We start from the raw sequence: 12,030 nt of genomic DNA, 5'->3' as shown, positions 1-12,030 counted from the left end.
TCTGGTACTGCACATTGAACCTTGAGCCTCAGAACCCTTTTGCTTCAGTTTCCATATTAGCTGGGAATACGGGGTTAGGCCACTAGACCTGGCAGTCCTTTGAATGCTTGCCAGTCAGCTAAAGAGCAGGTGAGGTGATTTGGGGGATCTTGGGAAGCTCCTCAGGAAACATAGCTATTTTGTATATTGTCTTTGTTCTTATTTAGAGTGGAGCATATCACTCTCCATCTCCCGTGCTCTGTGCCTTTTTATTTTCTTGCCTTTCAGAATTTCTTGGATTCAGCCTAACTAGAACATAAATACAGCACAAATTCTAATTGGTCTTAATAATTAAAAAAAAAACAGATAAGGGGTAAATGTTGAAAGATCAGAGAAACAGAGCAGCCAGCCACTAGTTTTTACCTCTGCCAAAATCCTCAGACCGAATGCGCAATCCTGTCTGTAGGAATTCTTAGATCTGATCTTGCCTTCACCTCCCTAGTGTTGGGATTAAAGACATGTTCCCAAGTGCTGGGGTTAAAGGTGGCAGCTACCACCCCTGACACTGTTTCTCCTTTAGACTGATTCAGTCTCTCATAGCCCAGGGTGGTCTTGAACTCACAGAGATCTGTCTGCCTCTGTCTGGAGTGCTGGGATTAAAGGTGTGTGTCACCACTGCCTGGCTAGCTCTGTACTCAGATCTTCAGATAAGCTTTATCTGTTACAGCACAAACAAAATAGCACCACACATAAATGCTGTAGTTCTTGCAGGGCTGTGAGAGTAGTGCTTTAATGACAGGGAGGTGACCTGAGGAATCTGCTTGTCCAGAATAATAGCAAGTTCTCCTCTTGGCAGCCCCATGTTTCACTTCTGTCTGCAGTGGTTCATACTTCCCCATCCCTGTGCCCTTGGATTTTTGTACTTCGTCTGTCTTATTCTTAGTGACCTTTCCTCTGTAACATTAGATTTTGACTTTTCTTCCCTGCTGAGTCATTTACCTTCTTTCCCAGCTGCCTTCTAGATTATATTCATACTCTTTACTGTCTTCTACCTCCCCTTCTCTTTGTACACTTGTACCTTTATTATTCTTTTGCATCCATTCTTTTGATGCTGCAAGCGATGAAAAGAGGTATGTATTTGGTTGCTGTGTTTAAACATAGGAGTTAAAACCTTCCTGCAGAGATGATGGGGCATGACCTTGACTTCCACACCTCTATTCCTTCCACCTGCCCTGTCAGCCAGGTTTCTTCCTTTATGTTGCCATGAAAAAAATGTGTACTATTTTATTACTGTAAATGTGTTTTTACTCCTTAACTGTTGTTTAATAGTATATCATATCAGTCTTGACTTCATTTTATTTCCAGTACAAATTATTAAGTCTTTTCAGGATATATGAGGGAGGGGCTCAGCAATAAAGAGGACTGGCTGCTCTAGAAGAGGATTCAAGTTGGATTTCCAGCATCTACTTGACAGCTCACAACCCCTTATAATTCCAGTTCCAGGGGATCTGATGCCCTCTTCTGGCCTTTGAGGACACTGCAAATACTTGATATACATGGTATCAAAACACATAAGATAAAAAATAATGGTTCCTTAATTTTTATTATTTCATGTGCGTTGGTCTTTGCATTTATGTCTTTGTGTGTCAGATTTCTTGGGACTAGAGTTGCAGACAGTCCTTAGCTGCCATATTTTATTGAGAATTGGGTGTCTATCTGCCAGTTTCAGCATCCTGGAAGTTAAACTTATATCATTAGGCTTGACAGAAAATGCTGAGCCATCTTCTGGGCCCTCCTCTTAAGATGTTTATTTTACTTAAAAATTCTAAAATGTAGCCGGGCGGTGGTGGCGCACGCCTTTAATCCCAGCACTCGGGAGGCAGAGGCAGGCGGATCTCTGTGAGTTCGAGGCCAGCCTGGTCTACAAGAGCTAGTTCCAGGACAGGAACCAAAAGCTACAGAGAAACCCTGTCTCGAAAAATAAAAAAAAAAAAAAAAATTAAAAAAAAAATCTAAAATGTGTTTGATTATGTTATAGGTGGTGCTAATATGGTGCTAATAATACTATTGTTGCCATTCTAAAGTCAAGAAATTATGCATTTGAAAGTACATCTAGACTTCAGATGAGTCTAGATGTTTCAGAGTCTAGAAGGTTTCTATTTTTTGGTCACTAATGAGAATTCACACAATTTATCTCTTTAAACTCTATTACAAGAGTGTGTTCACTTTAAACATAATACCACTTCCTTTACTTCTTGGACAGCTGTAATGTTGAAATGAGTTTCAAATTTAGCTGTAACTCTAACCCCAGGGAATCTGATGCCCTCTTGATCTCCATAGGCACGGACATATGTACAAACAAAATACCCAGACACATTAAGTGAAATAAAAATTCTTTAAAGTCAAATAATGAAGTTTCGGGGTTGGTAAGATATGTCAGTGGTTAAGAGCATTTGTTCCATGTGCTGAGGACCTGAGTTTGAGTCCCGGCACCTGGCAGCTCACGACTCTCTGCAACTCTAGTCCTAAGGAATCTAACACACTTACAAAGATGTACATGCAGGCAAAACACCAGTGCACATGAAATAAAAATAAATAATACCTAAAAATTAAGGAACCATTTATTTTTATCTTATGTGTATTGGTGACAAAGCAGTCATAACTGTCTGCAACTCCAGTACCAGGGGATCCTATGCTCTCTTCTGAACTCTGTGGTCTGCAAGCAACTGTGCAGGCAAAACACTCATGCATAGAATGAAATAAATCTAAAATAAAGTAAAAAAGGAACTTTTAAGCACACATGAAATTTTCTTTAATATGTTTTAGGCCAAAGTTTACTGGGGCATAGTTCACAGATCATATCATTTTTCCCTATAAAGTGACCTATTTGGTAACTTTTTAGTATACTCAGAAAGTTATACAACAATTACCAACCATGCTGCAATTCTAGAACATTTTTTATCACACACACACCCCAAAGAAACAAACCCTTTAGTGGTGTCATTTACTATCCCCCTCCCTTCAGCCCCTAGCAACTACTCATTTAATCACTGGAGTTTTATTTAAAAGAAGCAGCTCTCTGCTGGGCAACTTTTTTAAAAAATGTTTTGAGAGTATACTTACATCATTTTCCCCATCCTCTTTTCTCCCTCCAAATCCTATGTGCCCCCCCCCCCCCCGCTCTCTTTCAAATTCATGGCCTTCTTTTTTCGTGTGTGTGTGTGTGTGTGTGTGTATTCCCAAATAAATACAAATCTGCTCAGTCTGCATATATGTTTTCAGAACTAACCATTTGGTAACCATTGAATGTGCTCTTTCCTGGGGAAGACTGTTCCTTGGTGGCCTGATGTCATTTGTCTAGGGTTGAGACCTGCTGAGCTTTCCCTCTCCCTTTTAGCTAGTCTCTTAGTGTTGTGTTTGTTGAAGTCATGTTTGGGCTGTCAGTTCGATGAGACTTCATGCTGTAGCTTCTGACTTCTTTTTTTTTTTTTTGGTTTTTTTTCAAGACAGGGTTTCTCCGTAGCTTTTGGTTCCTGTCCTGGAACTAGCTCTTGTAGACCAGGCTGGCCTCGAACTCACTGAGATCCGCCTGCCTCTGCCTTCCGAGTGCTGGGATTAAAGGCGTGCGCCACCACCGCCCGGCTAGCTTCTGACTTCTAAGAAGACACAGTCTTAACAACAAACTCTCTTTCTCTGGCTCTTAGTGTAGCAGGAGTTCTAATAGGTCTTAATAATTAAAACCCTGAGTCAGATATTTGGGAAAATGCTGAGAGATCAGAGAGATGAAGGAGGAAAACCACCGAACACCTTACCTCTCAACTTCTCAGTGGAAAAAGAGTCCTGTTTCCTCCTACCTCCTTACTTCCTTGCTCCTCCCAACCGTATTATTTCCTGTATGTCTGTACAGACCTCCAGCCCTCTATGGTTAGTTAGTGACTAACTCCACCCTCTGATCTTCAGGTAGCATTTATTTGTACAAACAAGACATCACCACATTTCCCTTTTTGTCTAAAAATTTTAAAAGTTATAACTGATATAAGAAAAATTATACAATAAGTACAGTAAATATATATATATATACACACACACACACACACATACAGGCAATAAACACACCAACAATGTTTAGCTCATTAACAGTTGACAGATTCAGAGAAAATATTCCATATCTATCCTATCTTGGTGAGTCCAAAAGTTGTACCTAATTCACTTCCTATTCTAACTTTCGTTACCAAAACTGTTAATGTCTCTCAACCTTATATACTTTAACATTTTTTTAGTGAATTTCTTTTCTGAATCTGTTAACAAGGAAATCTGTAACTATAAAGTTTTCAACTCCATCAGAGACTCTAGAAGTCAATAATACTATCTGAGTAAGCAAGAAGTGCAAGCAAGCAACTTCCAAAAACATGTGAGAAATGACAAACAGGGCTGGAGAGATGGCTCAGAGGTTAAGAGAACTGACTGCTGTTCCGGAGGTCCTGAGTTCAATTCTCAGCAACCACATGGTGGCTCACACACATCTATAATGAAATCTGGTGCCCAGAACACTAATACATGATAGATAGATAGATAGATAGATAGATAGATAGATAGATAGATAGAAATGATAAACAGCTGACTGCCTGGAAAGTCACCCAAGGTTCCTCTGCAACTTTGGGGCATCCATCTTCGGTCTATAGGCCTAGCATATCTAACAGACTTTTCTGTGAAGTAGGATATTCTGAAGGGCTCTCCTACCTTATCTTGGCAAAGTTCTTTTGTGTTCTGCTTGTCTAGTTTGTACTTCATACTGTCAGCAGTTGAGACAAGAGCACTTTCTTACCCAGTGGCTCACCTTTGCCACAAAGAAAATAAACTGCATGTGGAATTACTTCAATGCCCCTCATCTTCTCTGAAGTAGATTGGTGCTGCCAGGTGCAGACATATGTCTCATTGTCATAAAAAAGAAAAGAACCTATGTTATTAAAACATTTTAAATGCCATATTCTATAGATCTCTGAAGTGTTTGGTTTAAAAGTAGTTTCAATAATCTACCTTTTAATCTTATTTTTATATCTTCCCTTATTTCTTTTCAAAGTAGATTCAGTATCTACCCTTATAGCCTATCATACCTATATCCTCCCCGCCTCCTTTGCTTCTTTTCTTTTTTCAAAACAAGAACTCTGAATCTAATCTCTTTGTTCAACTTTTCTTCCTGACTATAACCAGTAACAACTTGTAACTACCACCCCCCTGAACAATGACATATCCATAACCCATTGAACAACCAAAAGCCACCTGTCCTACCTTTGGGAATTGGGTATCGTATTCTTAAATTTACTTCCTCCTGTCTGGGGGCAATGACATTTTTAGGGGACCCAGAAAAGAAAAATTTGGGTTAATTGTCAAGTCCTGGGAGAGGTAGCTGTATCATTTGTTGTCCAATCCATTCTACGTAATGGGAAAGAACAGGGCTTGACTCAAGTCCTGGCTAGAGTAGTCTATAAGGCTGGATCATCTCAGCTAGCCACCTCAAAATGTCTGGAGCAGTTTATAGTCCAAAACCGATCTTTAGATGGTGTTTTTCAGTTTAGATATGTTAATATAGTCCTGGTGGAATCATCGTTGTGGGGCCCCATTCTCCTTTTGGAGACTTCAGATGTCACTATTAGGCATGGTTTTGGTTCATGGTTCACTGCAGAAAACATAAACATTTTAAATGTCATGTGCAGCAGATCTCAGGTTAAGGAAAAGCTTCAGAAACTTAGAACCAAAAGATTATGAGATTAGTGGCAATAAAATTGTTCTTTAATTTTTTTCTTCTGTCCCATATCAGGTAGCTCTTCTGACATGAGACAGAGATTATAAATTTTACTCTAAGAAGCATGCTTGCGTTTAGAGAAGGAGAGAGCCACACTCCAACTCCAAAGCCGGCTTTAATTTTTAATTGGACTGGGACTACAAAAAGACCATTTGCATTACAGCAGAACAAACATTGGGAATAATTATGAAATTTTATCCTGTTGGAAATGTGATAATACCCATAGACCAATTTATTCTTTTTTCTTGGGACTTTCTTTTGGATGGTTTGTCCTTTTTTCTTCAGTGACCTTCAGATTCATTAGTTGGATGCCTTTATTCTCCTGAAAAGACAAAAACAAAAACCCTTCCCCATTCCTAATTTTGGGGAGGATCCCCTTTGGCAAGTTGTATCTGATCAAATGAAAAGCATTTGTTAGTTTTGAAGTCAGTTTAGATTGAAGGGCCATATTGTTTGGTTAACTTGGTCTTCTAATCAAGGGGTGTTTCTTGTTCAAATCTAATCTCTTACCAATTTTGATGGTATCCATAGCTTTTCTTCTGTGGAAACAAAAGCAAAATAATTTTCCCAGTGTAATAAAACATGTCCTGGTTTCCATTCTGAGATCAACACATCTTTAAAGTGTACTGGCTGATTTAATTCCATAGTTTGTCTTACTATCCAGTGTCTCTCTGCAGCTGTTGTTCCTTTCTCATTAGCATTTAGTAAATTCAAAGTTATTGAAGCATTATACAATCTATTTCTGGGGGTATTTATCTTTCTTTTCTGTCTGTTTGACATATCCCTTAGAGTTCGATAATGATCTTTCTCTAACTGCCTGCCCTGTAGTATTTATTGTGTGGTATACCTGTAATATGCCTTAAATTATAATAAGCAAAAAACTTTAACTTTCTTAGAGACATATTCTGGAGCATTCTGTCTTTATTTGTACAGATATACCCATGATTGGCCCTAACAGCTAGCAAATGTGATTACCAAATTAACCTTTTCCAAACTCAAAGCAGTTGCCTATTTAAAACCTGATTAGGTATCAATGATGTGTTATAAAATATTTTAGTTTTCCATATTCTACAAAGTGGAACGCATCCATCTGCCAGATTTCATTCCTTTGAATACCCTTTTGGTTACTTCCTGCAGGTAATGGTGTTTGGTTATATAAAGAACAAGTAGGACATTACCTTATAATTTCCTTGGCTTTTTGCTACATGATGGAAAAGCCTTTTTTTAAACTTTTGCTATTGACATGATATTTTTAATGAAATTCTGAGACCTTCACATTTCCAATTGATAATTGATCAATTTCTGCATTAGCTTGTGCTAGAGAACCTGGCATACCAATATAGGATCAGATATGTGTTATGTATATGGAGTGATTCCTCTTCCTGATTATTTCTTGTAACTGAATAAATAATAAGGTCAATTTTTGTATCATCTGGTATAAATTCAGTGGTTTCAATATGCAAAGCAACTGCTTATGCATATTGCAAATCAGTAACTATGTTGAGGTTCCTTAAAATCCATTAGTACCTTGAGAATAGCCCACTGGGACCGACCAGCTCTCCCACACTCCTCCTGGTAAGGGCCATCTATCCAAAAGTGCCAAGGGTTGGGTGAGGCTCTACATTTGCAATGTCCAGCTAGGGGCAGGGCTAGTGAGGGGTGGGGCCAGCTCAGTGTGGTCCTCAGATTTAAACAGGCATGGCTCCTATAATACCTGTGGCAACACGGACCGTGGGCATCATCACACCCTAGCTACCTCAGGATTACAGACCCAGACATGCCCTGGGCAGAAGCTTAGACCTGGGTGTTACCATGGCCCTGGAGGCAGCAAGGCAGCCCTCAGACACCAACATGCTCTCTGGTGGCTGTCCAGACCTCAGGCATCCACACAGCCCTTTTTGGTAATAGGAGCCAGGGATATCAATTCAGAGCCTTGCTGCTGCTGGGTCACGGACTCAGACATGGCCCTAGGCAGCAGCCTGTGTCTGGACGACACCATGGCCCAATGTGGCAGCGACAAGGTCCTCAGATACCAACATGCCACAGGATGCAACCTAGACATGTGACATCACAGGCCTTGGAACCTGATTGTTTTAGGATCACAGATTCTGGTTGTGGTAGGACCTTGGACACAGATGTCTTCACCGGTCATCTGGGTTCAGATGTCACCATGGCCCCAAGTGGAAGCACAGGCCTCTCAGATTGGCACGGTCCCAGGTGGTGGCCCAGACCCCAGCATTGGCACAGCTTCGACATTATCAGTAGCTACGATATCAGCACAGACCCTGGCCAAGACAGCACTGTGGCCCCAGGTTGGTGTGGCTTCAGTGGCAGCATGGCCCTCCAGTGTCAGCAAGACTACAGGTTATGGCCTAGACCTCCAGGTTTCCATGTGGCATTTGATGTCACCAGGGCACAAGCCATGCAGTTTGGCATGGCCCCAGGTGGCAGCCCAGTCCCCTGGCATTGTCATGGCCTTCAGTGGTATCAAGAGCCACAGACATCAATACAGACCCTGGCTACAGTAGGGCCATGGGCCCAGACATGGCATCTATGGTAGTGCAGGCATTCAGTTCTGTATGACCCTGGCTGCAGCATGACCCTCAGACACCAAAATGGCGACAGGTGACAGCCCAGACCCCAGGCATCCCCATGGCCTTGGTGGTGGCAACATGGTACATGAACATCAGTACAAACCCCGGCTGCAGTAAGACTGACATCACACTAGGTTCAGATGTACTGTTTAAGGGTCTTTACATTTCTTAGAGATTAATTCCTTGTAGTAAGCAACCTTGAATTAGCCTTCTGAGAGTACTTGCTTCTTGCTGAACAAAGGTTTATCAGATTCATGAACAAAGGAAATCCTTCCTAAGATTTTCATTTTCTTAAATATGTCCAGGTGCCCACAGAGGCCACAGGTGTCATGGAGAATCAGGCAGTTGTGCTGAGAATTGAACTTGGGTCTCCGGAAGAACAGTGTACATGCTCTTGACTGCTGCACAATCTCCCCAGACTTTGCTTATCTTTTTTTAAATATTTCACTTGTGGAAGCATATTTTATGGTTATTGCTGATGGTTCTTTTTTTCCTTTTTTTTTTTTCCAGTTGGTTTTACTACAGTTATTTATTGGCAGGATCTCATTGCCTGACTTGGAGTTGGCTATGTAACCCAGACAGGCTTTGAACCTGCAATCTTTCTACCTTAGTTGATGCTTAAAATGTTTAAGCATCTATGGAGCCTGATCAAAGGCTTGTATTGCTAAACATGATGGCCTGAGTTTGATCCCAGAACCTACACGTGGAAGGAGAGAGCTGATCCTGAAAGTTGTCCTTAACCCCACATGTATGTGCCCCCACCAATAAATTAAATCATAATAGAGGATTTGTATAAAATAATATTTAGATAAATAATAGGTGAGGGCAAAAAAAATGCATTGAAGATGTTTGTGGTATTTAACAAGCTCTCTACAAAGTTGATCTTCTGAATAGGAAGACAGGGTATAACTAATGAGGACATTAAAAAACAGTGCCCAACAAGGCTGGGGTGTTGGCCAGTGGTGGAGTGCTGCTTGCCGAACATTCTTGAGATCTGGGTTCCATCTGCAGCAGTTGGGAGGTTGGTACAAACATCTTTAGTTTACATGAAGATCAAAATTAAAGCCATGAAGTACTGCCCTCTCCATAGAATGGCAGCACCAACTCTTTGTGAATTGGGGGGGGGGGGGGCTGGAGCTGATACAGTGAGTACTGTTGGGAGTGTTTAGGTTGGCCAGTGAACTTTTGTTTTCTTTTTTAAGATTAAAAAAAAGGAACATTCTGGGCCTAGAAATACGGCTCAATGGTTAAGAGCACTGGCTTCTCTTCTAGAGGTCCTGAATTCAATTCCCAGCAACCACATGGCAACTCACAACAGTAGGTAATTGTAGACCCATGCCACCTCATGCCCTCTTTTGGTATGCAGATAGACATAAATAAAATGCATAGCTTTTTTTTTTTTTCTTTTTGGGTTTTTGAGACAGGGTTTCTCTCTGTTGCTTTTGGAGCCTGTCCTGAAACTAGCTCTGTAGACCAGGCCGGCCTCAATCTCACAGAGATCCGAGTGCTGGGATTAAAGGCGTGCACCACCACTGCCTGGCTCATAAACTTTTAAAAATAGCATTTTGTTAGTACTATGAGAATTTCATGTTTTGATCGTATTCACACACACACCTTCCTCCTAACTCCTATTGAGCTTTTTATAATGTAAAGGTTAATAGTCTCCACAGTGTCAGTTCTTCCACAGCGGTTCCACATCAGTCTTCTCGCTGCCTCTAGCTTCACTTCTTGTATACACAGTTCTCCATATCCCTACTGAAATCTAGGTATTGATTTTGACGTATTTACTCTTCCCAGTATCTAGAACTCCCCTATGTTTCTTTGGCCCACCCGTCTGCCTGTAGCTGGCTTCTTTAAAACTCAACTTAAGAGCCTGCTTGTGAGATGGCTCAGTGGCTTGCGGTTCTTGCCATTTGAGTTTGATGACCTAAGTTCAATCCCCAGAACCCATGTAAAACGTGGAAGGAGGGAACCAATTCCACAAAGCTGTCCTCTGACCTGCATGTGCACACTAGTAGCTCTTTCCACCCCATAATAGATTAGACAGCTTTAAAAACAGTTTAGACAACTTAAGCTATGTCCTTGAAGCTTTGACCAAACCTTGGCCCCTCTTCTTGGCCTCTGTATCTCAGGTGACCCATTGTCTGAACTCCCACAGGATCCAGCATTGGATTGGCACTGGTACTGATCTAAGCCTGTGGAGAAACGTCTGGGTTTTTCTGGCCTTTTCCCTCTGCATCCTGTAATGATTGCAAATGCTGGGAGACAAGAGGAAATGAGTATATCAATCCTCTTAGCTTCTTGAAAACAGAATCAGAGCCCAGACTATCAGAAACAAGCTGACTTCAGTGAACACACAGTGGTTGAAAGGTCAAGGACCCCAAAAACTCTTATGTAAGAAGAGTTTTCTTGGATTTGAGACTCAAAGAAATATATTTAGGAATGTGCGATGTGCTTGTGGATTTGAAAGGTTTTGTTCACCTGAGTTTTAACTTTAACAGAAGGATGCTGTGCAGTGGTCTCGAAATGTAACTGCAGTGGATGGAGAAGAACCAGAGGACTCGGCTGATGTGGAAAGCTGTGGGTCTAATGAAACCAGCACTGTGAGTGGTGAAAATGATGGTAAGTGCTGGAGCAAGAGACGGGAGGAGACCAGGTGGTTCCTAGGGACTAAACTGTTGTTTCCTTATCTTCCAGTATCTCTGGACGAAACATCGTCAAATGCATCCTGTTCTACAGAGTCTCAGAGCCGTCCCCTTTCCAATCCCAGGGACAGCCACAGGGCTTCCTCACAGGTAATGGGGCGTATTGGTGACAGGATAAGAGAGTGGGTTGGTGAGAGCAGACACATAACAGGGTTCTTTCATCTTCAGCAGATGTCAGAACATATGGTTGAAGAAAGGAGACAGGAAAATTGGTTATTACAGCATTTTACTTCATTTTGTAACAGAGTCTTACTGTGTAGTTCTGGCTAGCCTTGAATTGGCTATGTAGACCAGGCTGGTCTTGAACTCAGAGCAATCTGCTTGCCTCTGCCCTCCCAGTGCTGGAATTAAAGATAGATACTACCATACACCACTCCTGGTAACATTTTTAGAAGCAGGCTGTAGGGAACTGCATATTAGGCCTGAGAGTAGTATCTAGGTAATTATGTTGATGGTGGTGGTGTTGTTATTTTGGGTTTTCAAAACAGTTTCTCTGTGTAGCCCTGGCTGTCCTGGAACTCACTCTGTAGACCAGGTTGGCCTCAAATTCAGAGATCCACCTCCCTCTGCCTCCTGAGTGTTAGGATTAAAGGGTGCATTATCACCATGGTGCTGTAATTAAGTTTTTCCTTCCTCCTTTTTTGTTTTCCTCAGCTCTCATATAGCTCAGGCTAGTCTTACTTGCTATGTAGCGAATGATGGCCTTGAACTCCTGATCCTCCTGTCTGTCTCCTAGGTACTCCTAAGGGCTTTGATTACAGATATGTGCCACCATAGTTATCTCATCCTGCTCGTACTTATACCGTGTTTGTAAATGTGCAGGAACATGTTACAGTGCATTGAGAGTATGAGAACATGAACTTCAGAGGCAGCGGTTTACTTTTCTTCTGCAGTACTGGGGATTGACTTCAGGGCTTTGTGCAAGCTAGGTAAACACTCTACCACTGAG

General features: G+C 41.5%; 1 protein-coding gene across 3 annotated transcripts in view; it reads left to right on the top strand.

Annotated features, from left to right (window-relative positions):
• Window positions 1-12,030, top strand: part of Asxl1 (ASXL transcriptional regulator 1) — a 71,608-nt gene that overhangs the window by 46,698 nt on the left and 12,880 nt on the right. For 2 of the 3 annotated variants that reach the window (XM_041670330.1, XM_041670333.1), the window contains exons 5-6: window positions 10,878-10,998; window positions 11,074-11,171. In XM_041670330.1, coding sequence (XP_041526264.1) covers window positions 10,878-10,998; window positions 11,074-11,171 — 219 coding nt within the window. The remainder of the gene's footprint in view (window positions 1-10,877; window positions 10,999-11,073; window positions 11,172-12,030) is intronic. The other variant, XM_041670331.1, reaches the window with a different exon arrangement.

The sequence above is a fragment of the Microtus oregoni genome, unplaced genomic scaffold (assembly GCF_018167655.1).
Source record: "Microtus oregoni isolate MIOR12 unplaced genomic scaffold, Mior012 000020F_ref0000438, whole genome shotgun sequence".
Taxonomy (NCBI): Eukaryota; Metazoa; Chordata; class Mammalia; order Rodentia; family Cricetidae; genus Microtus; species Microtus oregoni.
The sequence above is the reverse complement of the archived record's forward strand: the minus strand, read 5'-3'. Positions and strand labels throughout refer to the sequence as shown.